Source organism: Podarcis pityusensis (assembly GCF_964106645.2).
Source record: "Podarcis pityusensis genome assembly, chromosome: 6".
In the NCBI taxonomy this organism is placed as follows: Eukaryota; Metazoa; Chordata; class Lepidosauria; order Squamata; family Lacertidae; genus Podarcis; species Podarcis pityusensis.
In genome coordinates, this window is record NC_138030.1 from 52,411,582 (window position 1) to 52,438,367 (window position 26,786).

A 26,786-nucleotide genomic window follows, 5' to 3' on the forward strand; every position below is an offset into this window, starting at 1 on the left:
ACTCAGTACTTTTCTTGAGTGTATATAATGATGACACTGAAAGCTTAAAAACACTTTAGGATACTTTTGTCAAGAGGACTAGGCAAAGAATGCAAATACAAAAGAGTCACAAACAGTATATAGATTATGGCACTGAGGTCTGGTTCTCTTAGTACTGGTTATGCTGTGCCATTTAATTTACCATGTTTACTCGAATCTAATGCTCACCTTTTGGGGGCAAATTACACTGCAAAATTGAGGTGCGCATTAGATTCAATGGCGCGTTAGACTCAAGTAAATACGGTAGAAAGCTAACCAAGTAAGCGTTCAGTTATCTTTATGTTGCATTCTCCACAGTTCGCGTTAAACCCATTTTAAATTAAGAAAATATAAGGCAAAAAGCTATCCAAGTTATGCAGCCAAATTCTATACAGGGTTATTTTGATGCAAGTCCCACCAAATTTATTAGTCTAATGTGGTTGACTCCCCTGTAAGTGCACACAGAGGACGTGGCCTAAAAGAAATCCAGGGAATCACTACTTACACCACAGAACAAGCATAACAGCCTTTCTTGCTACTTTCTCGAATTAAAAATGCTCCATCAGGTTTCCCACAAAGCAAATCTTCTGCTTGGATGCGATTGATATCTCCCACAAACCAAGATGTTTCATCATAATGTGGCAGATTTTCATCCTCCTCATTTGTAAAGTATGTACTAGGAAGAGACAACAAATCTTATTTTCTTAATGCAGGAATATTTCTGTATTAGGATTACTTGTCCTTGCATGAAGCAATTCATGCAAACACCAACAGAGGCCTAACTCACATTATTTTTATACCACTGTTAATTACTGTGTATATGGGACCAAGCCCTGGAGAAATCAGCAGTAGTTTTATGGTGCATAAGAAAACACTTTCATTGTCTCAGATGCTTACATTTCATCCATGCAAGATAAAAGATACTAAGATTAAAAAAAATTAATTTGTACTAGTTATATATCACTAGTAGGATGGATAGAGTTATTTATTTTCTGAATGATTCTTCTGGAACTGTACACCACTAAGAGAAAAATCCTTTGGTGTTATCTGAAAATCTAGATGCATGACCAGATATTGTCACATGATTAAGAAAAAGTGTACATGGTCGTATGACAGCCACATGCATGTACACCAACACAGAGCTACACACTCCTGTCATGCACTATTTCTATGCACTTTAATCATCCATATTGCAAAATTCAGAGTAGTTGTACAAAAACACTTACTCAATATTTTCGTTTTTTATTCCAAGCCAGTCGTTTATTCGTTTCTGCCTCACTCCTTTATGATTAAGCCAGCTGCCAATGAGAGACAATATACTGTAATACGGTCTAATAGTTAATATAATCTACAAAAAGGACACTTAACAATTCATAACATTCTGAGGCCATAATTGGTCTTCCTATAGCAGTGTCCTTACTGAAGGAATATATCACAACCTGAATTAGAAAAGGCATATACAGTTAGTAGTACTTACTGCATATGGCTGCACATTGTACAACATTTTCAGCCTTTTGGAAAATTGACCTCCTCTATGTAAGATTTTCACTCACATGCCTTCCTTCCCCCTCCTAGCAAGATATGGGATTTGTTCACTGGATATCCCAATTCCATTTAGTGGGTAAGCAGTTAATGCTCAGAAAAGCAGCTTATCTACGAGGGCGCTGGTTAGTTATCTGCTGACTTGGTACACCCAGTGTGGATTCAGTATCGGCTCTATTTCACTTCAAAGCTAACAAGAAAATTCAGCTGGAACCAGAAATGTTCCATACAAGGCATGCTATGGATTAGTTATTATTAAGCCAAGCATTTATTACATGAGTGCTGAAAAGGCTAACCAACTGTTAACATCCTTTCATGTTAAGTGCTCAGCTTCCTTTCATTAATATATTTGGGCCAAATTAGATGAGACACCATTCACACAATCAATAGGAATTGTGTGAATGTTTTTTTGTAAGGTAATTTGAAAGAACAAAACCCCCATCTGTGCTTCAAAGCTTGCTTGTAGCTCCAACAGTAGCTGAAGTCAGTTTTAAGAAGCAGGACCTTCTTTGTTTGGGCACCCTGAATATGGAACTCGCTCCCGTTGGAGATGCTGTTGTCCAACATGTTATCTATTCTCAAATGCCAAGTTAAGACATACCTCTCATATCAAACATGAAGGATTTTTATTTTTAGCCTGTTTTATGATGCTTATGCATTTTAATGATTTTATGGTTGTTGAGTATATTTATTGACTAGTTTTTGCACTGTCCTAGAAAACCTTTGGGATGAAAGGCAGGTTATAAATAAAACAAGTAAGTGAATAAGTACAGTAGACCTGATCTGCATCTGTACCAGAGTAGGGGTCTTTAATCATTAGGTGACATGAAATGAAAAGCCCAAGCTGGATTGGGACACAAGTGGAGAGTTAAAGCTCCCACCCCCACCAGGGTCTTAATCTAGCTCAGGCCCACTCTATTTACTTCTAAAATGACACCAACACAATTGCTAATTCTGTGAATGACCCTAACCAGAATACTGGAGACTCACAGACTGGCTATTACTTACACAAGGTACTGATCTCTGATTTTGCGCAGCTGCATAAGATCAGGTTTGATACTGTTCATTTTCTTGTCAGTTTCCCGGTTGTCTAGAGCTTGCTTCTTCAAATCCTGTTCCAGTTGCAGCTTACTATCATGGATTTCACCCAGACGTGATTTTAATTTTTCATAATTCATCGCAATGCTGTAAAGAAGTGACTAGTTTTTAAAGGGTAAAAGTTACACACAAAAATAACCACTCTCATCTACAACTAAATAGTACATAGTGACTGTATTGGGCACTGTGGAAGACATTGGCTTCATTCATCACACCTTCAGACTAAAAGTGTATCTACACAAGAGCTTCCTGATCCTGCTTTACATCTTAAGCACTAAACCACAGGTGCAGAAAGTCTACCTTGGAATAGCAGTTGTAAGCTGTAGAACAGAACATTCTAGCAAAAGCACCTGGACAATACCACTTCTTCCTCTCTATTATCTAAATATTATTTGGATGGAGACTTTCATGACTAAAATTATGCCAACAGAACATGATTCTTGATCTGAGCTTAACTGAAGAAAAAATGGAAAAGTTTGAGAACTGCTCTACTACCTCTTTCTCATAAGGTATTATACCTCTTCAGTCTCAAAAGTAAGAGACCACATGCATCAGATATGATCCTAGCTGCATCTTATGATCTTCCACTGATACTCTGCTGCATCTGTCTCCTTCTTCAGAGATAAAGTAGGTGGCCACAGCAGACAGGACCTTTTACATATTGGCATAGAGATTGCTGAATAAAACAGGGAGGGTGTGCTGCAGAGTCTGCTTTATTTGGGCATGAGGGTTTTTAATTTGCCTTTCCTGTGTAGATTCTGCTGGTTTAATATAATATTGCTAGGTTTTTTTTAATTCCATTTGTTGTTTTTATTATGAAAACACTTCTGAAAATTGCACTGTAAGCTGTATTAGAGGCTTTGTTAAGGAGAATAAAAATTTAAATTAATTTTAAAAATGAAGGTAAGTTACCCTATTGTTTATTACAAGCTGCCCAACTACTACCATTTGAACTTCAGAAGTCATTTTGCCTGGATAAGATACCTCACATGAATACTTTTCACAGTTATTAGAAAAAGCATCCACACTATTGTTCATGTTGTTTCATTATCTAACAAATTATTTAATTGAGGATCTATGCTGTTAAGAACACTCTTAAGAATAGCCACCTAAGTCTAGCAAACTGTCTCCAACAGTGATCAACCAGATTTCCATTTAGGTAGCTGCCCTTTCGTAAACCTTTTCCAGCTCTATTAAAATTCTGTCATTCCTTTTTCAGAAGAAGTTGATCTGGAGCTCTTCAGCCTACTTGGGATTGTGCTTCTCGAGTAATTTCAACTCAATCCATGATTTACTAAATTTTAAACATGGAAAAAGTTGCTATCTAAATTCAACACAACACCTGGTAACATGCAGTCAGTTTCCTTATAAATTTCATACAGTGCGGAAATTGCTTACAACAAAGGTGTCTGATCTATAGCACAGTAGTTATGTAACTAAATATGGTGATATAGTGTACAGTGGAGGTCAATGGGAGAAATTATAATTATGGAGAACACAAATACAGTTACTACCTGAGGCCAGGACTGGCAACAGAAGTGGCATTTGGGCAGACCTACCGTTCAATTTCCTTCTCATTTCCTTCTCTTCTGAATCGTTCAATGTATTCTTTGCTATATCGCTCTTGGGTGTGACACTGCTCTTCAAATATTTTAATTGTTTCATTAAAAGCTTCTATTGCTGTTCTCTTCATTTGAATTTCCTGCACAGAAAAACCAATTTCAAAAATCACCATTACTCACCAGAAGCACAAAGCTGTAGAACTATTTGATTATTATTTTTACATAAATCAAAGCAGATAATTTATAGGTCTATATGATTTGATTCAGTATTGAAAAGTATATAATCCAAACACTGAGTGAATTACCAATTTAAAGTATCTAATCTACAAGACCCTCTGGTTAGTCAGATACACCTGCTTTGCCTTCTTTCACCTTGAGAAAAAAGTGACCATGTTGTTGTCGTACAACTTTATTGAGCATTTCACAAAATAAAGCTATTAAAGCAGTTTACAAAACAAAACAAAACAATCCAAGTTCTAAGAACAATATCATTTCAACAAACTCTAAAGATATGCAATTGTTTCATAAATGACTGGTTACACACCTCAGGGAACGCCTTAAACAAAAATGTCTTCAATACATGCCTACACGGTATGACACAAGGCACCTGTCTAATTTTGGCAGGTTACTTGAGAGACTGTCTTATGCCAAACACACCCAGCAGATTGCTGTTGTCTGGGGGAGGGTCCTGCAAGTTTCAGCATCTCAGAAGCCCACTACGCAGTAACTCAGAGAAGAGCTTTTAGTGTGGCTGCCCCTGTTCTGTGGAATAGCATTTCTACTGAGATATGACAGGTGCCCACAATCTGCAACCAGTTGAAGACATTTTTGTTCCAACAAGCTTTCCCAGTTGTATTCACAAGTCTTTATCATGAGTCTCTACATGTTAGGGTTTTAATCTTGTTTAAAATGTATTTTTTTACTTTGTGTTTTTAACTGTTTTTAATTATGTTATGTGTAAATCACCCTGAGATGGTGGTTTAAAAGGCTATTAATAAATTAAGTGCAATATTAATAACAGATTCTAAAGAGCTAGAGCTGCAACACTAAAAGTGCAGTTTCTAATACAAACTAAGTGCACCTCTAGGGCATATACACACATCATTTTTTTCTTATGACACCTTTCCATAGATAAAACCATGCTTAAGGTAGCTTACAACTTGAAAAAAAATGTGTAATTACAAATATAACAAGAATAGCCATTAACAATATCTAAAACTCATCAAAAAGTACACAACCTAATTAACAATTTCCACATTAAATCATAGTAAGATCCACAGTAAGCCCAAGGGAAGCCCCATAGAGTGTGTGTTGCAGGAATGCAGCCTTGAGGTTAGTAGAGTGGCCAAGCTATCTTGGTCCAGGAAAAGTCATAGGTGTCTTACTAACTGAAGCTGGTAGAAGACACTTCTAGCCTCCAAGGCCACCTATACCTTAAGTGACAAAGATGGATACAGGAGCACTTCCAGATAATATATCTGCTCTTTCAGAGGCGGTGCAACCCCATTCAGAACATGTAACTGACCTATCCAAGACATGGGGACCACTCACCCACAAGACCTATGCCTTGTCAGAGTTTAAACTCAATTTATTTGCTGCTATCCAACCCACCACTGCAGACGGATACTGGTCCAGCCTGCACAGCCACTCCGTCAGATGTTACATAAAAACAGTGGTGTGTTTTATCAGCATACTAATAGCACTTTGCTCCAAATTCCTTAATGCCCACTCCGAAAGGCTTCATACAGATGTTAAAAAGAATTGGGGACATAGATAGGGACCCTGTGGCTATCCAGTTCCCATCACTCCTGTGGATTGGCTATGATGGCTAGGGGCTGGTGGGAACCGGGAGTGCAACAACATGATTACAACTCTGAGTATACAGAATTGGGAGAAACTAGCTCCAATCCTGGTGATCAGCTACAGTGTCAGGATTGAAGCCAGGGCCTCATTTATACAAACCATCTACTCTATCTAATACAGGTACCTGAGAGCACTCATGGATGGATTTCAAGTGCAAAGTTACACACATGCAAGTATATTTATAGGTATGAAGGGGAGACTTGTGGTGATTTTGCTAGTGACCTCTATTCACATGTCCTTTTTTGTTGCTCTGAATCTGCATAACCATGGCTTCAGACATAATTCCTAGCTAGCCAAAGCAGTTTGTACAAGTCACAGACTTGGATCCTGAGACCCATTAAATGCAACAAGACCTTGAGGTTAGTGTTTCAGTAATGACTGCACAAACAGAGACTCAGGAAGAAATATTCTGTGGTAGCATAAGCCTTACACAGTGTATTTACATCATCTTAGAATAGTTTCATACAAACACCAAGGTCCATATTTTATATAACTCTTTGTGCTGACGTTAGAAAAAACCAACACAGAGACCCAGTACATTCAAAATATATTCCAAATAGATGAATCAAATATTCATACACAACACACCATGCCAACTCTTGTCAATGGTGATGGGATACATGCCTCAAAGACTTTCTAGGGTGCATTTCAGTTTTTTCCTGTTTGTTTGCAGGCTCATTTGTTTGCAATACTATTTGATTTAATATTTTAGTTTAATTAAAAATATATATATTAGCCACTGCACAGTGTGCAGTTCATTTGATGAAATAATAATTTGTGAGCACAGCTTTAGAAGCAGTAACTATGAGACAGACTGGCTCCTCAAAGTGTCAGCATAAAGAATCAAGCGAGTCTTGCACAAATTATTGTGCAATGCACACCAGCATAATGGCTTACACAAACAGTTCTTTACTCAGAATATTACCCAGTTTCTCAGTGCAAACACTTTCCATCAAGTTTGAACTCTGTTTCTGTTAGCGCAAAATGCTTTGCTTTCATGGAAAATTTTGTTAGGAGGTAAGCTGTACTGTTTAAAGACTGGAGCCCCCCGCCCCGCCATTTCTCTGCTAGACTACCACTTAGCAGATTCATGATGCTGTGCTGAAATGTTCCACAGCAGAGCATGATCTTCCTGATAGTTTGGCATCCAAGACTATACACTCAAGAATGCCATTCATTCAAAATCTGTAACAGTTCCCTTCTGCAGGACATTGCTCTAGCTATATGTTAGGTGGGAGCAGATTCCTTTTCATAAGCTGGCCTCTTAACATACAATGCAGGGGATAAAAAGTAGGTGGGAAGTGTGTATGTGTCATTAGCTTTCCCCCCAGCTACTTTATCTGTGCAACCTCTCCTCCTAGCTGCTTTTGCTCCAGGCTGGCTCCAACACCAGGTTTCTCAGTACTGCGAGCAAAAGAGCACAGATCAAACACTGTTCCCCCCAATTTGGATTGGAGATTTTATATTTGCTGTTAAACTCTAGTTCAGACCCAAGTAACCATGAGAACACAATGCAACAACACACCTGTGATGTTCTGGTGTATTCTTCATATAGTCTGTCATATTCCTTACTTTTCTCTTGATACTGGGTATGGTACTCCTGAAGCTTTTTGCCCACAGCATCAATATTATCTTCTTTTACCAACTGATCCTGCATACATAAAAAAGAAAATAAGTATACTTTTCTATGAAAGACATTCAAGTGCTGACCTATCTGGAGAACTACCCTTATGGAAACACAAGACAGTCTTAGCCTGAACAACAAAGCCTCTCTATACATCTACCAAGACGTTATCCTTAACTTCTGAACACTGACTATTCCTGTTACTCAGGAAATACGTATAAATGTTTGAGATTGTAGAATTAACAAATTAGTTTTGGGATCTTTTATTTGAGCAAGCACTTGCTTAATCAGCAATATTTCTTTTAGAGAGCATGGTAGGCTTTCAATACTCTAATGTTTCTTCTACAAAAAAAATATTTATACTATTTTGCCTTTGTAAACTTTATAGTTTGGAAGAGATACCAATAATTACAGAAAAAAATAGCAGGCAAAGTTCCAGATACTAAAAAGCAGAGAATCAGTTCATCTTCATTTCTCTTGCAAGATCAAAAGTTTTATGCACATATAGCTTATACAGCCAATGAGAGACTACGACAAGTAGGAATTTAAAGGAGAGTATGCCAAATTAGGGACCAGCTACTTCCTAATATAGTGATGAATGTTACGTGTTCTCATACAAAACCCTGTCTTTACAAAAAAAAATTTTTATTAAAACTCAATAAAAGCACACATTTAACAGTAATACAAATGGTAATACAGGGTTCTTTGAAAATCTCACCTGCTGGTATCTGGATACAGGATACATAAGTTTCACATCTAGTTTAGGGTTATACTGGGCAAGAGACTCATGGTGATAGTGGTTAATCAGTTCCACAACAGAATTGAATGTCAGTGGATCAGAAAAACCGTATTTCCCATCCCGGTGATAAATTTTTATCAATTTATTGTTGCCACCCTTCCTGCAATAGAGAGAATTAAAAAAACAAGCATGTCTTTATGTGCATTCATATTACATACTATAAGCATGCTAAACCAAAAAGTCAAACAAACTCCTGCATAGTTACTCTGCACTACATGTTGTTGACTTTGTATGTAGCATCCCATGCAATACTGTAATTTGAGAGTAATATTCAGTCAAAAAACATCTTAACTGTAGTTGTCACAGGCTTCACTAATTTGTAAAAGGATTAACTAGAATTTCTCCAAAGGAAGTTCAAGAATTACCGTTTTTTAGTACTGAGGAATTGTATAAAGGAATAGTTGACCTTTTAGCACATCATATGGTCCAGTTACTTTGACAGTACTTGTTTCCTACAAAACTTCATGCCTAACAAGCTAGGTGGCCACTAATATACCTCACCAGTTTGTTTGTCATAGCTATTCTTCTGGATTCAGTCTTGCATACACGAGTCTTGCCTACATGTACAAAGGGGCTACTCAGGGTTAGCGAATGTGGTGGCCTCTAGATGTTGCTGAACTACAACCCCCATCCATCCCTCAGCACTGACCATGATGTTTGCACTGATGGGAGTCCAACAATATCTGAAAGGCACCATGTTGGCTATCTGTGGTCACTCAGGTAACAACAATGTTGGTACTTAACACTAAATCATGGTTAGTACTATGTGAATGAGCTGGAGTGAAATGCTGGGCCCCACATCCCCCCTATGAAGTTGAGGGAAGACTTCAGCAGTGTTTACATTCACTTTCAGGGAGTCCTGGCTTGTTATGTTTAAACCCAGAATCCTGATATAAAACTAACTCTGGTAAATTCCATAATCAGCCACCTTTAAGTAAAAACATGTGTTACAAAGCTGACTTGTAAAACTAAGCAGAATTTCTTTTAAGCCAGGTTACCCAATTCAAATGTTATAACCAGTGAAGATTCCCTGTAAGTGAAATGAAACTCATATAGTCTCCAGACTATGCATAAGTATGTGAGCCGAATGCATTACTTGGGCTCATTCACACATCATTAAACCAAACTTTTGCATTTGTGCAATGTGGTCACCATTTACCCTAAGTTTCTATGCAGAATGAGTCCAGGAACAAGCCTTGGGCTCGTGCACTCCCTCCATAGACACTTTCACAGCAGAAATATGTATTAATAAAAAGAGGCAGCCTACATTTACTTAATGATAAATGCCATAAATTTCTGCTGAGAAAAATAAAGCACTATGTTTGGGGACAACATTGTAGGGAAGCTAAAACCTACCTATCACTCCCAATACCAAACATACACAGCCATTAAGAATTCCATCAGAAAGCAAGACTAGGCTTGTTGGGGAGAGGAAGTTTATGATATCCCATCTCCCATCTAATTAGGAGGCAAGTACAAGCAGGACAACATTTTTAATCCTTCCAGTTTGGGATAAGTGGAAAGTGTTCCTTACTTCTACCTATATTAATTTTGGGAGGAGGATTAAGATTTGACATGGCAGAAGCAACAGTCTTAAGTGATGGGTGGCTTTATGAGAGAAGTAAAGGGAGACGAACTGGGGAAAGGGTTGAGATTCTCCATCCCTCCCTTTCCCATCTTTTAGCCATTGGTGAAATTACAGCATATGGGGAAGGCTATATACACTTTGTACTAAGACATTCCAAATGTCCTGCAAAGGAAAGACAAATTCCTCAAAAAGAGGGGTTGAGATCCTTAGTTTGCTTATTTTATGCTGCCTTCAGAATTGAAATACTCAAGTTTTTTTTAGCAAGAACTGGGGACAGGAGAGGAGAGAACAAGAAAAAAATGCGAAGAGCTACAGAGAAGTTGTCGGGTTCAACAAAGAGCTGTGCAAGATCCTGAAGCCACATTACCCTTGCCCACTCTATTCTACCTTCACAGACGGAAGCCTCTCTATTGTCAAAAAAGCTAGAACAAGAGTAGCCAACATGGTGCCTCCAGATGTTGTGAACTACAAATTCCCAGCAGCCCCAACCAGCATAGCCAATGGTCGGGGAGATGGGAATTGTAGCCCCAAATATATGGAGAGCTACCCCTAAACACAAAATTGGTTTTAAACAGAAAAAGCTAATAATTCTCATGATGCCAAAGTCCACTACAGATTGCAAATTATTTGATGCAACATAAAGCTGTTCATTCTGCGTTCTTTTTGTATAGCCTAGCAGAAAATGTAAACAAAGTTCCAAGATAATGAAAACATGGTGCTTGTATTTACACTAGCTACAAACACCTAGACAAATTTATCAGCAGGTACTACCTACAATTTGTGCAGGACAATAGAGAGGGCAAAGACAAAATTATTTACCGCAGTGTCAGTGTATAGTCTCCTTGTTTCTTTGTTGATGCATCCCGCACCAGGAATGTTCCATCCGGCATGTCTCGTAATTTGTCATTTACCTCTTCCCTGGAATAACAAAATGTAGATCAAAGTATTACTCATTCATAACAGCACCACTCATTGTTACAAGTGTGTGTGTGTGTGTGGGGGGGGGTTCCTTTACTTTGGTTCTGAAATTATTTTTCTTTAAAATTGTCTCATTCCAGTTTTATGTTGACCAATACATAGTATTTGTAACCTGTTTTAAGAATTTTCAAAGGTAAATTTGAACTTTTAGAATCTGGAAGCAGCTGCACCTGAAGCCTCATTCTTAAATGGAGGCCAATAGTTGAGCACCAACACTTAACTGTATCTGATTAAATAAAGAAAGGGCTGCTTCATACTGCCCTAATGTCCTATAGAGAAGTTGTATTTCATTTATTTTATAACAAGATAGTAATTGTTTATTATAAACAATTAAAATTTATTGGTTTACAAGTAAGTAGAAACTTTATACTGCCTAGGATGATATTCAAAATAAGACTAGAGGTTTATTATTTATCTAGAGACAGGAGAGCAACTGTGAAATTAAGGATTTCTGTTTGGCTCTCTGTACATATCCAAAGGCACCATGAAAGATCACTTATTCAAAGACTGATAACTTTCTAAAAGCAATGCTTGGCAGTTACTGAGCAGAAGAATTTCTTTCATGAGATAAAAAATTTGCTGCTTTGCTAGCAGAGTCAAAATATTTGTAATTTGCACAATACATGCCCTGAGTATCATATTTATAATGTTTGTTCTCAAAAGTGCCATTTTTATCCCTGGTTTCTCCTTTTACATAGAAAAGAGGTTGTTAAACTGAAATGTGTTAGACAGGTGGTCATGGATTCAATATGAAAAGATAATTTCATGGATTCAATATGAAAAGTTAATTAAACTCAGGTTTCCTTTTATTTGTGACACTTAATATAAATGGTTTTATTTTAAAATTGCCAAATTGTTCAGGGTGGTTAAAACAAAAAGGGACAGTGAAGAGCTTCAAAAGGATCTCTCTGCAGTGAGTAAACAGGCAGTGAAATAGCAGATGCAGTTCATTATGAGCAAGTTTAAAATGGTACACATTGGGACCATATTTTACATATATGCCAATGGGATATGAGCTACCAGTGACTGATGAGGAATGAGACCTTGGCATCATAGTGGACAATACTGATCCAGTGTGAGGCAGCCATGCTAGGGATCATTAGGAAAAGTATTGAAAATAAAATTGCCAATATTGTAATGCCATTATAAAAATCTTTGGTGTGATCACAGTTGGAATGATGTGTACCAGTTCTGGTCACCTCATCTCAAAAAGGCTGTAGTAGAGCTGGAAAAGTTTGTGAAAAGGGCTACCAAATTGATGAAGCAGATGGAGCGACTCTAGTATGAGGAAAGGTTACAACACTTGGGGCTTTTTGGTTCATATAAAAGACAAGTATGAGCAGACATGATAGAGGAGTGGAGAAAGTATCTCTCTCTCTCATAACACTAGAACTTGGGCACATCCAACAATTCTTAATTAACACAGTGCATAGAAAAAATCATATAGAAATCATTCTCATAAGTTGTGGTCAATTTAGATGGCTTTAGAGGATGATTAGACAAATTCATGGAATATAAGTCTATCAATGGCTACTCGTTAGGATGGTTAGGGTCTGCCTCTACTCTTGTAGGCAGTATGCATCTGAATAGCAGAGGTGAGCAGAGTGCTATTGTGCTCACATTCTGCTTGCAGGCTCCTCATGAGCATCTGGTTGGCCACCATGAGAACTAGATGTTGGCTATTATTTGGTCTGATCCAGCAGGCTTTTCTTATGTTCTTAACCCCGGCCTCATAGTGAAAAATATTACAGATTTCTTAACTGTTTTAAAATGGTGACAGCACAGTTTAGAAAATGATATATGTGCACTAAATTTAAGATTAATCCATTCACAATGTTACCTGAATAATAATAATACATTTTAATATGTACATACAAAGCAGGGGTATAGAAACATTGGCCCAGATGTGACTCCTAGGGCCTCTGGATCCTGCCTGCATTGCCCCCACCTCACTCTGTCCCTTTCCCACTGCAATTATGTGTAAAATGGCTTTATTCAGGGACTTTTCCCTCCATGTGTGATGCAGCCCTCCACACATCACAATCAAGCTTCAAAAATGCCTTCTATTGGAGCAATTAAAAGTCTATTTTTGTCAAAAAGTGGATTGTAGAGGGCGTATGTGGGACATTCTTCCCAGAAAGTGCAGCTGAAGAAGAAAAAAATAAAGCTTCAATAAAGTTAACATGATGCACACATAAAATTGTGGGTATGGTATGTGGGGTATGCATGTGATTTGCATGTGGGGAAGGCATGCAGCCTCCAGAAGGCTGGTGAAGAGGATACCTACAGCCCTTAGGCTGAGAAATGTACCCAACCTATGATATAAAGGAAAGCTGAAAGTAAGCCACATTCTCCTCCAGGAAAAAAAAAATCTTACCTTGAAATATCTCCCCAGTACCATTCGGCATCCTGCAGTGATGAACTGCAATTCTCTTTTATCCCACTTGTGTTTACTGGAGTTATTGGTTTGGAGGGCTTTGGAGGAAGAGCTGGAAGAGAGATTTTGTTGGTTTACTTTTTTGGCTTTATAATGATATCTCAAAATATTAAATAAGGGATTCAATCAGGAAATAATACATTTTAGGTAAAGCATTGTATGGCACTAAAGACCTGTGAGAACTGAAGAGAAAGAAAAGGAAAGTGATAGAAATCCCTTTTCATCTGAGATTGTGGTACTAAAACAGAAAATTCAGTTTTTAAAAAATGTCTGGTTTAAATGAAAGATGATTTGGCAAGGAATAATAAATTACTCAAAATATTTTTGTATTTACTTCTACAATGCCTACCACACTAAAGTAGTTAAGATGATTCACTGACTTCTGTTTCAAAGGCTACTTTTAAGTGCCCTAAGTACAGTAGTTCCCTGTTCTTGCACTTGCTGAATCAAGCCAATTTAAATTACACTGAACTTTAACCTAGTCATTCAAACTCTGAGTTGCTGATCAAGCATCAGATTCAGTTGGCAGCATACAAAACAGCCAGATTCCAGGATAGAGGGTTTTTTTTGCTATATCCTCCTCAAATTGCGCACGTTCACATTTCTCACATCGATAGCCCACCTTTCTTCCATCATGGAACCACAAGGAGCCAGTGCCCAATGCCAGACCGATTACAGAGTTTTTGGTTTTGTTTGCTTATGTGGGTTGGACGCCATAAAATTTAAACCACACCTAGAACAGATTTTTGAATTTTTATTTTTTTAAAAGCATGAAAAAAGTTATGGATTGGGCCATCTGTTGGACACCTGCAGGACACTGGTCTTGCAGAAGGCACTGTAAATTCGGGCACCAGTCACAGTTCTGCCTTCAGTGACAATACAATACTTGAGCCCAGCACCATGAGAGAGTGGGGCTGATGGAAAGTAACACATTTTGTTGCTTGGCAACAATTCTGAAGTTGACTGTGAAGTGCTTCGGGAACACATCCTACTTTTTTCAAACTACAACAACATACTTCCATGTTCTATATCCAGAGAAGACTGGCCCTCCAGATATATAAGGAGAATAGTACATAATCCAAATTCCAGCCCTTGACCCTAGGACTGGCCATGCTCTAATCTATTTTACTGAAAATTAGCCTAAGGCTATGCTTGCAAAGACCAGGGCATTTTTGGATTGGCTTTATATGTCTGTATAGCCACCCTGGCAATTTATGTTGCAATGCAGTTCCATGCCATAAAAGCCACTGGACTACTGACAAAGTGTCAGGACTTCAATTTGTGTCAAAGTACTATGATGCTAAATAACCAAATATTGTTTCTTCATTTGTAAAAAAGTATCAATCCACATTTTTTGCAACATACTGTTCAGTTTTCTAAAGGCCTAATCTTTCTCAACACTGTGGAAAAACAGTGTGCAGGAAGAATATTTTAATGAATTATCTACTGGACTTAGCAACATCCTCAAATTAAAACATTGCCTGTTACTACACTACAGACTTGAGACTGCAAGTGAAAAAAAGTATCAAGATTAAGAATCATTCTTCAAGTTTACTTGAGATTTTTTAAGAACTTCAGAGATATCAGATTGTATCAACAAAAGGATAACAGACTGCTTCACACATATATATTAAGAACATATATCACATGCATATAATTATGAAGGTGCTATCTTGCTTGAAGAGGTTGCACATGTGTGTTCTCCTGAAAGGCTAGAGCAAATCTACAAATCCCTGTTTCTGAAACTGCTGCTATTATCCTGGTGGAGAACCTATGCTGGGAGCTACACATAGAGACTAAAACCTTTTAATTCTCTTGGATCTATATGCCATTTTTGATAATCAAGAAAGATGGTATGGATGATATCGTCTACTGAGGATGCATGATAGGAGTATTGCATCTTGGTTCCACTCTTGGTTGGGTAGACCTCAGAAGGTAGCGCTTGGGTCAGGACCCCTGCCCTTTAGTTGCGCTAGGGCAGGGCTGGCCAATATGGTGTCCTCCAGATGCAGTTACACAGCAGATTGCATCATCCCTGATCCCTGGACCTGCTTGGCTGGGGCTGATTGTGGTTGTAGTCTAATAACATCTAGAGGACACCACATTGGCTAGACCTATGCTAGGGAGTGCTGTATGGTTTAGCCTTGTTCCCCATACCCTTTAAATATATGTTCAGAACTACTGAAGATTTTATCAAAGGATTTGGAGTTGAGCTTATCAGTATGCCAATGTCACTCAGTTCTATTCCTCCTTTTCCAGAAAAACAAGGTGAGCTGGTTGAGTGGATTCCTGGCATCTGTAATGGACTGAATAATGATTAATAAACTGAAGCCAAATCTAAACAAGACAGATGTTGAGAATGGGAGGTATGACTGATCTAGAAGCTGGTGACTTTCCTGTGCTGGACAGTGGTCCTATGTGGGTGGGTGTGTCTCCCCAGCCACCAGTCAGGGCTTAGAAGGCACCCTAAGCCAGCACAAGATTGTTAAACACCAAGGGCCAAAGCTTACTCTCTCAGTGCTACTCTTTGGGCAAAACTCTGCAGATAGTAAGGAAGCCACCTTAATAAGAGTTCTAGCAAAAGCCAGAACATTCAACATATAGCAATCAACCAACCAGTACACAAAGAAAGAAAACTACACAGGGGAAGGCAGAGGAAAGGAGGGGAGAGAGAAAAGATCATGAGAGAATGAGAGAAGGTAAATCTCAGGCAGCCTATTCTGCCTCTCACCTGGGGTACTATAACCCCAATACTACCTGTCATTTAGTGGTGCTGACACCCACTAGATTGACTTATTCTGACAATACATGGGGGGGGGGGGGACCATTCATATAGAGGGGGGGAGACAGAGAGAGTCATCCAACAGTCAGCACAAATACAATCAGCACCCTAACAGAGCACCCCTGAATCCACCCTGAGAGTCTTACACCCATTTTATCATCTGAGGGGCCAGTTCAGTTTTAGAGTTATTAAATTTGTCAGTGAGATTTAGTCTTTGTTACACATAGGTCAGCTTGCAAATATTTATTTATTCACTATTAAAAGAATTTATATATTGCTTTTCAGACTGTCTTGCCAGAGTGGTGCATGCTTTGGTTATCTCCCACTTGGACTATTGCAATGCGCTCTATGTGGGGCTACCTTTGAAGGTGACCCAGAAACTACAACTAATCCAGAATGCGGCAGCTAGACTGGTGACTGGGGGCGGCCGCCAAGACCACATAACACCAGTCTTGAAAGACCTACACTGGCTCCCAGTACGTTTCCGAGCACAATTCAAAGTGTTGGTGTTGACCTTTAAAGCCCTAAACGGCCTCGGCCCAGTATACCTGAAGGAGCGTCTCCACCCCCATCGTTCTGCCTGGACGCTGAGGTCCAGCACCAAGGGCCTTCTGGCGGTTCCCTCACTGCAAGAAGCAAAGCTACAGGGAACCAGGCAGAGCGCCTTCTCAGTAGTGGTGCCCGCTCTGTGGAACGCCCTCCCATCAGATGTCAAAGAGATAAACAACTACCTTACATTTAGAAGACATCTGAAGGCAGCCCTGTTCAGGGAAGTTTTTAATGTATGACATTTTAATGTATTTTTAATCTTTGTTGGAAGCCGCCCAGAGTGGCTGGGGAGGCCCAGCCAGATGGGCGGGGTATAAATAAATAAATAAAATAATTCATTTCAAGAATAGCAAAAGTGGACCCTGCATTGCACCTCAGGACAGAATGCCAGCATAGGAGCTGGAGGGCAGGCTGTGTGACACCCAGCAATGTCTTTCAACACTTTGCTGCCATTTCCTGCCCCTGCTGCCTTGGGGTAAGTATTTCATTCTGCCTGAGGATGAGACTGGCTGTGTACGGCCCATCCCCTCCACATGTTTGAGAGTCCTTCCCGAGTTCTCGGCAGTTTGTGAATAACTCAGGAGTGGACCTGTGTGCAGCTGTGCATTTTCAGAAGGCCAGGTACACCTGCCAAACAGTTAATCTGTGGGTGTACACACACATATGGAGAGGAGAGTGTTAGACCTTTTGGAGGATCAATCCATGCTGCTCTTGCAATGCTGCATTTCCGCTAGATGCACAAGCTAAACAGAAGGCAACCGAAGGCTTTCTGCTCCACTTCACAGAGCACCTAGCAACTCAGGCTTATTTGTGCAGTTTATGCACACCCAGAAACTCGAATAAGATATTTGTGTACAAGCCTGATGTGCTAAGTACTCCATGTGGAAGAATGGAAAGATGGCCTAAATGACAAGCAGCACACAAATAAGGGTGTTAGTTCAGTCAATCTCCCTTACTCCACACTGTCTGACTTGGACATTACAGATATCTGGACTGTGACGCAAGTTATTTCTTAATTTAAAATATTTATATCTTACCTTTCTACAATTGCTTAAGGCCACTGACAACTTCAATTTAAAACCATTTCATTCAAAGTAAACATCAAAACCAAATCAAATTCCTCCCCCCATCTAATATTCCCAAACAAATAGGACTTGCATCTAAAGGCAAGGAAGGAAGAAAAATGATATGTGGTGGTGGTGGTGTGTTCGTTCATTCCAAAAAGCTGGTGCAGCCCAAATAACACTCTGCTTACCATTAACAAATAACCTCCCTGGTAGGAGAGCAACAGGGAAGTTCTCAATGAAGATCTTAAAAAGTTAGTGGGCTCTAATGGGGAGTGGTCTTTTTCAAGTCCAATTGCTGGAGGGTGAGCTTGAGGAGTTTGCAGCTGGGGAAGACAGAGTTAATCCTTCCCTTTCCAGGTGCACCCTTTAGGAAAATCACCCATGCAACAATTAGGCAGTTAACCCTTCTTTCTCCAGCTGCAACCAATAATGGCAAATACATTTATAAATACATAAATTCAAAAATCAACATATGAAATTGGGCCAAGAACTTCAACAGCAGCAGTGCAACTGGCAAAGTACAGTCAATTATGTTTCCATCTGCCATCCCCCACAAACAGGCAGGCATATGACATTCTGCACTAACTGCAGTACAGTATTTGAATAGTCTTCAGCAACCCCACTTATGGCACACAGCAGTAGTGAATCCTGGAAATTACAAAGGTATAGTTAAACTTGGTGCAAGTTCTCTACCTCCACTAAAAAAGGATAACAACAGCATATCAGATGCAACTGGGGGTGGTTGGAAAGGACACTGCTTTTCCATGGGAAGAAATAGATTCAAGATGCATACCTGCTCCAATAAAGCAACAAATATACTACTGATAATAGGTACACTTCACACTCTCAGAGCCGCAAGCCTCCCAGTCAACATAATCTCCACCTTGTCTTGATTCAGCTTCTGCTTGTTAACTGTCATCTACCCTAGGAGAGCTTCCACCAACCAATTCAGAGAAGCTGCTTAAAGAAAAATAAAGCTTGATGTAGTGACAGCAGTATATTGATTATACCTAACCACAAAGCTCTGCATTATCTCTCCTGGTGGCTTTATAGTTATATTAAGTAATATAGGTGATAAAACTGATGCCAGTGGAACCCACTATTACATCTCCCAGAGGATGGGCTGGCTAACCACCATCTGGGATTGTTCTAACAAAATGACACAGAGTGAAATCAGTGAGATGCCAACATCTACTAGATGTTCCAGATGATGCAGTAAGATACTATTGGTCCACAATAACAAATGCTGCTGAAAATCAGAAGGGAAGCATTCCCTATATCTCCAAATTAAAATGTCCCACCAGGGCACCTAAAAGTACATCCCTATTTTGTTGAACAGAAAACAAACATATTGAACCAAAGTGCAAACTACACATCATGGGACTCTGAAATATTTGCCTACACTTAAAAAAAAAAAAAATCCCAAACAGACTGGGTAGTCTACATGGACAGTTGGTCACAAGGTCACTGCTTCACCCTCCTGCCCAAGATCTTGTCTAGCTCAGAATTACCTCCCCCAAATTGCCATTTTACTGGAAGTAGGAAATACAAGGAGCACACATTTTTGCTTTGTCGTATTCCTATTTTTCTCTAAGCTCTACAGGATATTCTAGGTTTTTTTAAAAAAAATAAAAGCTTGTGTTAATTTAATGGTTTTAAATCCCCTCCCCACTGGCCATTGTTGCCATGCAGCAGTAGCACATTTCCCTAAGAAACAAATTGAGATGAAGCTTCCTACCCAAACATTCTTCTATATTGCCAGACTGGTGCCCGTGGTCCCTGCCTTTGGATGCGGTGGAGGCTGAGGAATCCAGCTAGTCTCTATGGCACAAAAAGAGTGCTGGAGAGCAGCTTCCTGCAGTCCTTGGTTTTTCTTACTGAACTGGCACAGAGGGAGTAAACCGCAGGGAGTGATAAAAGGCTCCAACAGTTCTGAGGCTAGAAAGCCCTCTTTGCTCTTGCCTCTCTCTCTTTTCAGGACTCCATAAAAGCCTGTCCACTGTCCCAGGCTGGAAACAGCAGGGACTGGCAGGAAGTTTCTGCCGCTCAGAAAAAGCCTTTTACCCCTGGTGGTGGACCCAAACCAGTGCTGAATGCCTTCCTACCTACAAGGGCAGAAAGAAGACCAATCCTAAATATCAAGAACTTAAAGAGACATTAGACAAAATGAGGCAAAGTAAGACTTATTTTGTATATTGGGGGTGGGAGGAACCTCAAAACCTCCTCCTTTTTTTGGTGGTCTGCACACCACAAAGCAAGGAGGTGGGGAATACCACAGGGAAAGAATGAGAAATGATTCTGCACTTGAGAAATACTTGTTTATAAAGGAATGTATCTTGTTGAAAATGAGTGGGAAACTGCTCTAGGAACTGGTTGCAAAAGGCTTATATTTTCTTAACATTAAAATATCTTAATTTATTTGCTACATTGAAAGCTCTCTTAAAATCACTGGTACTATTCATGGAGAGATGGAACAGTCCCATGAAGGTACCTCAAGACTGGCACTAGGTCCTCACATTTATAAGGCATTTGTACCTTTTGATATTATTTGTACAGCGAATATAACACAATAGCTTCTATGGTCAATCAGCATCTGCTTGGTAAATTAGTATCCATTTGGAACGAAGCTGCAATATAAAAATGCAAATCCTTCATTCTATAAAGCACATTTGGTGAAGTATTTAATTTTCTGATTTAACAAGTCACTTTGGTCACTTGCAGGAACTATCCACACCTGTTTCAACAGTACTAGCATAATAGTAAATTACAGAATTAAGTGACAGTATTAAAACAGTGCTAGAGATGCAGGAGCATAACGGTTGATTTTTTATTTAGTATTGGTTTTATAGGCTGCCTTTTGGGATATAATGCACACAAGGTGGTTTATAGTATAAATAAAATACAAAAAGGAAATTCAAACAATTCCAAAATAACATTATGTAAGGATGTACATAGGCACATGGACTTTAGAATAAGCTCCCAAATTTAATTTTACAGCCACCAAGCATAACATAATTTAATGTGTTACTGTGGAGAGGGGAATAAAATGATAAAGATTTAAAACAGTCCACTATGAAAATGAGGATTTCCCCATGTTTCACTGAAGCAATACAACAGCTACCAAATCACCTAGAAAACTTAGTGTTGAATTGCACTAACAAATTAAAGGGCACATTTTACTCCTCTAAGTTATTTTCTGCCTCTTGTGTGCTCTTGATAGAATCCTAGAAAACCCAGCTTTCATTTTTCAAAATATTGCTTTTAGCCTTTTCCTCCATAAAATTATGTTTGATATTCAATATTTCATTGTCAAGCAAGTTGCACTTCCCCTGAATTACCCCAAACCATATTTATGCAAAAAGAAAAGAAAATCCTGATTTCGCAGAAGGCTCAGATTTTATTTGTTCACTGAAGCAGAAACAGCTACTAATGGCAGTTCAAAAAACTATGTTTAGCCATTTCCTCAAGATTAAAAAGTGAGTGAATCAACAAAACCTTTCTTCTGTATTTGTACATAAGCATGATCAGATCTAGACTTCAATAGCTAGCTGGTATGCACTGCTAAGTTACACAATTTCTCACAAAGGCAAAGATAAACACCATTTCTCACAGTGGAATGGTTTCTCGAAAGCCTGCTTATTAGTAACCCTACTCCCACTCTAAGCCAGCATCACCGACCAACCTGCATTCAGAATTCAGCTAACTCTGATTGGGATTTGAGAAACTGGACTCTGAAAGGAAATAGCACTTCAGCCAATGAAAGCACAGTACTGAGATCATACGTTGGTGACGTCAGTACATAGACTGTATCTGTGGAGTTTCTAGCAGGTACTTTCAGTATAGCTGCTCAGCTTTTGCAAATGATTTTCCTTTTCTGCTTTACAAAATTCCAAACCTCTCTCTGTGTGAAGACATTTTATGTCTCAAAATACACTACAAATTGAAGCTTCAGAGTCATGTGTAAGGCAATGAAAAGAAAAAGACATGACTCATCCATAACAAGACAGTGGAAGCAATTCAGTTACATTCTTTCTAATGCAATTTACATTATTTTCAACAGTTAAGACTCCAAAATCCACTGTTGGGCAATACTTTTTATTAGGACCAACAAAAATCTCACAGAATAATTTTCCAGAAGTTCTCTTATCTGTCAGTTTCGCTATTATATAAGGCAGGGGATAAGAAAGACCGGGGCAGTGGAATTTAAAAATAAATATGAAACTTAAGGTGGATATTTTAGCTCCAATATAACTCTACAATTCTATGATCCTATGATTCTGTAAAATGGCGATTACTTGCAGCTAGGTACCGCAGGTATCAGGTTACACCTAGAATTCTGAGATACACAGGCAATGGCTGATCCCCATTTCTGGAAACATAAAGCCTGGCTGTTATTCAGATCTTTTTCATAGCACAAGCAAAACACACGGGAACTGAAAGCATTTGTGCAGTATTACATCAAATGACTATTTCTTGTTTAGCCAGCATGTCTGATTGTAGTATTTGATTACAATATAAAAAAGGGTCCAGTTAATTTAACTTAATATATGCATTTTTCTTGGAGCAGATTCTTAAAGCACTGGCACAGCAAGCCTCCTTAACTCAAGAAATATCTATTTGGGCTTCTAACTGTACCAGGCATGGCTATGCTACATCTAAGACCTTATCTCACTTAATGTGGTGTTATTGGTTGTGGATCTCTGGAAAACATTGTGCAACAATTCACAGTGGTGTTTTGTTATGTCCATTTCTGCCTCCTCCCACTTGTTCCCAAACTAACAGTATTAGTTTCAGATTTGAATTCATGCCCTGAGACCTTCGGGTAATGGGCGGTATAGAAATTAAATAAATAAATAAAAATTTTGAGAACTGCCCTAATACATTAGAATGGTACAAGAAAGCTCCCAAGGTGGTGAAAACTTTACTATCTCCCATATTACTTGTCAGTTTTGTGCCTAGATGGTTCTTTAAATGCAAAGACAAGAGGTTCTGTAGTATCTGAAGTAGTAATTTATTACAGTACATTTCATAAGCTAGGGTCTGTATCACTAAATGCAATTATCTGCAGAAAAGAAATATGCTTGCAGCCTTGCTTTAGAACATCTGCAAGATGAAAAAACATTAGACCATTTATTATGAAAACTATCAGTTTGGTATCTCTTCTGATCATATCTGAGTAAGTACACAGGATTCAGTAGTACTAAAGCACTGACCAGCAACTGTACACATGCCTTCTCAACCTTTATCAAGCAGCATAGTCTAAAAGCACCGTGACATCATGAAGCAGTCGTCGCAGCAAGACCCAAGGATGATTTTCCTGGGGTGCTGAATAGCTGAGGCTCCTTTAGAAGAAGATTTTGCATAATATAAAGGTTAGAAGGACTGAGCAGATTAGATCAAAGATTTTTTTTGAAGCAGGATGTAGCTTTAAGATGAATATGTGTGAACAGAAATATAATTTGCCCCTTGGAACAAGCATATTCAAATCCCAGTTTAATTTTGTACATGCATCCAAACATGGCAACTTCAATGGTTTTATGTACAATGGTACCTCCGGTTGCGGAAGGGATTCATTCTGGAGGTTCAGTTGGATCCCAAGGTTTCCGCAACCTGAGGACCGCTTCTGTGCATGCGTGTGGGGCAAAACCCGGTCAAATACTTCCGGGTTTGCCACTTTCGCATCCTGAAGTTTATGTAACCAGAGGGTTACGTAACCGGAGGTACTACTGTAATTCCTTTTCTTGCACCCTAAATCCTGCACTCCAAATCCAAGACTCATGCCAGGTAGTAATGCTAAGTTGACGGAGACATCTCACCCTGAATGTCTACAGCTGTTTCAGTAGGAAGTATTAACTAATAATAATTCTGTGTTAAGATCCAAAAAATGGGGACTCAGACCACCACCCACATGTTCTTCCCATTTTAAGAAGGAGCAGTTCTTCTCTAGAAGAATCGAAAATGTAATGTTTAATTTGGGCTAACAATATGTGCTGTAGCTTTGTTAATCTCTAGTAATAAAACTCAACAAAACTGAATTGAAGGAATTATAGCTTTTAAAAAAAGGTGACAGGTCTTCTGTACTTCATCCCAGTAATTAGCTTGGCCACATCATTTGCTTGCCCACATCATTTTGCATAGGCTTGCCGAGGAATTCCTATGCAGCTTGTATTTTCCCATCATATCCCAAATAGTCAAAATCTTACCATTTATTATTTTCTAGGGTTTAGGGGGGGTCCAACCTATACCAATATTTACAACATAAGTAACCATGTTTCCAAGAGGGCCAAAGTGCTGTGTGCTTTATATGCTTTTAAAATGTGTGTGGAGGAAGATTATTGGGTTGTTGTTTTTCTTTTGATTATGTATTTTGTGATTTTATATTTTGATTTTATTCTGTGAACCGACCTGAGACCTCTGGGTCTAGGGTGGTATATAAATTCTAATAATAATAATAATAATAAAATCAGCAGCAGCAGCAGCAGCCCAAACCACTCAGGAAGTAAGACTCACAGGTACATTCTAGCTGTAATCATGTGCAACTAGCCTTGGTGTATCTCCCATCAAAAGACACAACCAGCCAGTTCAATAAGAACAACATAAAACAGGCAAATCCCCTTGCTAGATCTGTGTGAATGCATTAGGGGATGGGAGCATTCTTACAGAGCAGTTCTATACATGTCCGTCCCCCCACCCCAGCAAGAAGTTACAGTATGTTCAGTTGAGCTTATTCCCAGCTCAATCTTATAAATATATAGGATTGCAGCAAAGGTCTGTCGGTTGTTTTCAATTTGTAGAATGCCATACAGTCTCATAGTTTTTCTCCCCTAAAGAAAAAATGTTAGAACACCAAGACCTGGCTCTCTTGATGCTCTTTGCATAATTTTGAAAGTCTTTGATGCTTTCTGGACTTTTCAGAATCAGAATGTGTCTGAGGAGAAAAGTTAAAGCCCAGGATACAAGAAATTTAATAATAATAATAATAATAATAATAATAATAATAATAATAACAATTTTATTATTTATACCCCACCTATCTGACTGGGTTTCCCCGGCTACTCTGGGCGGCTACCAACAGAACACTAAAAACAGAATAAAACTTAAAACATTAAAAACTTCCCTAAACAGGGCTGCCTTCAGAACAACATGAAGCCGGAGACAAAGTCCTCATATTAGTATTAAGCTGAAATAAAGAGATCAGATGGTTACAGGCAGACTAACTGGATGGAATCCAGTTATCAGGTTGAACACTCATCTTAAAGTTAATTTTCCAGCAGGGAAGCACATTTTCTCCATTACATAAACAAAACCATTCCCTTTTATTTCTGTGTCCTTCTAAGATAGATCAAGCTGGGTTCTTTCCATTGCTTTGATTTTTTTATATTTTTTGCAACTGAAAGGAGCATTTGGTGGGGATGATTCAGTTCTGTTCTTACTGGTAGACTGTTACCCCATTCTTCTACAAGTGTCTGACCAGAACGGCAGCAAAGGTGATGAAGAATTTGATAATACTACATGTAGACTATGAACCCAAGACCTATAAAACTAACCAATTTTTACAGCAGCCATAAGAAATAGCATCTTCTTTACATGTCAGTTAGAATCTACACTCTCTATCTCTATTGAACGATGCTGTAATTTGTTTTCATGTAAAGCGGAAAGTCCTTGGAGAATGAGGAAGAGGAGATACCGGAGTATCTAGAATAATACTAATTAGTCTCTACTGCCTTTTTTTTCCCTGAGGAAAGAAATAATCTGGATGCTAGATAGAGGCCTGTATCTTTAGAAATTGTAAGCCTATAAGGGCAAAACTGCATGTTACTTCATTTTCCTCTCTACCTCAGCAGGGGTGCTTGGGGAGGAGCAATCTAAATTGGGACATTCATTTTGGAAGGCTTAGTGGCTGGTGGAATTGTTAAATGCACACACTGCTATAATCAAATGGACAACCCATTATGGCATTTCATTTGTAAAGAAAACATTGGGAGAGCCAATAGTAGACCTCCTGAGTAATTTATAATTTGGCGCTTAGCTTGAGTGGCAAGACTGCTGTAGATTCCACTCAGCCTCTTCCTCCAGATCTGCACCCTTATATGCATCCCATAGGCACCCTTAGTTTCCCAAAGATAAAGTATGGTAGCTATTTGAAGAGCTGTGCAGAAGACATGTTTATTTAAAAATACAGTAATGCACCTTATGTCAAGGAGATTCACCACCAACCATCATATACACAATCAATAATCCCATCAGATAAGTGTGCATGGAAGTGAAGCCTACAGCATTTAGTCACATGCATATAAATGAAAGTCTGCTATTTGCTGCACTGCTAATATACACTTTTTAAAAAAGCAATTATTACAAGTTACAAAATAATATGTCATACGTACAAGCCATATTCCAGTTCTCTTACGTGATAACTCTATAAACATTTTCAGAATAAGAAGCAAAATGTTGCTACAGAAAGGCATAATAATGAGGCCAAAGAACTACAGTTGTTGTACCTCAAGAGAACAGTTTCAATGGTCTCATTAATTTGCAGTTACCCAGAATCCTTCTTTATTTCAGTTGACTGAAAATCTTTAATAAAACCACAATTTCTTCCTTTCTGTATTGTGCATTTTATTTTGTTTTCCACATTATTCTATAATAACCTTACAAATAGTTTAGGAAAAATACACTTTCCTCCCATCTCCACAACACTTTTTGCAGCGATGGAATACTGGGGCATCAGTGCTGCAGCTTCATCTCTCAGTCTTTTGCCGCCAACATATGCTCCAATAGTACTTCATCACTCCTTCCAGCCAGGTCTCCTTTACTTCTGCAGTACCCGGCCATCAGGAGTCAAGTTAGTATCATAGCAGAGTGCTGCGATATTAACTGCT

The 26,786-nt window shown here is 38.8% G+C and overlaps 1 protein-coding gene across 6 annotated transcripts in view; it reads right to left on the reverse strand.

Moving 5' to 3' along the window:
• The window catches only part of LOC308479038 (phosphatidylinositol 3-kinase regulatory subunit gamma), a 263,420-nt gene that overhangs the window by 8,977 nt on the left and 227,657 nt on the right, over positions 1 to 26,786 (reverse strand). For 4 of the 6 annotated variants that reach the window (XM_081009373.1, XM_081009374.1, XM_081009377.1 and 1 more), the window contains 8 exons: positions 13,450 to 13,561; positions 10,914 to 11,012; positions 8,426 to 8,606; positions 7,609 to 7,734; positions 4,218 to 4,360; positions 2,569 to 2,745; positions 1,245 to 1,316; positions 524 to 694 (listed from right to left, as the gene is read on the reverse strand). In XM_081009373.1, the coding sequence (XP_080865499.1) occupies positions 524 to 694; positions 1,245 to 1,316; positions 2,569 to 2,745; positions 4,218 to 4,360; positions 7,609 to 7,734; positions 8,426 to 8,606; positions 10,914 to 11,012; positions 13,450 to 13,561 (1,081 nt within the window). The remainder of the gene's footprint in view (positions 1 to 523; positions 695 to 1,244; positions 1,317 to 2,568; positions 2,746 to 4,217; positions 4,361 to 7,608; positions 7,735 to 8,425; positions 8,607 to 10,913; positions 11,013 to 13,449; positions 13,562 to 26,786) is intronic. The other 2 variants (XM_081009375.1, XM_081009378.1) reach the window with 1 other exon arrangement.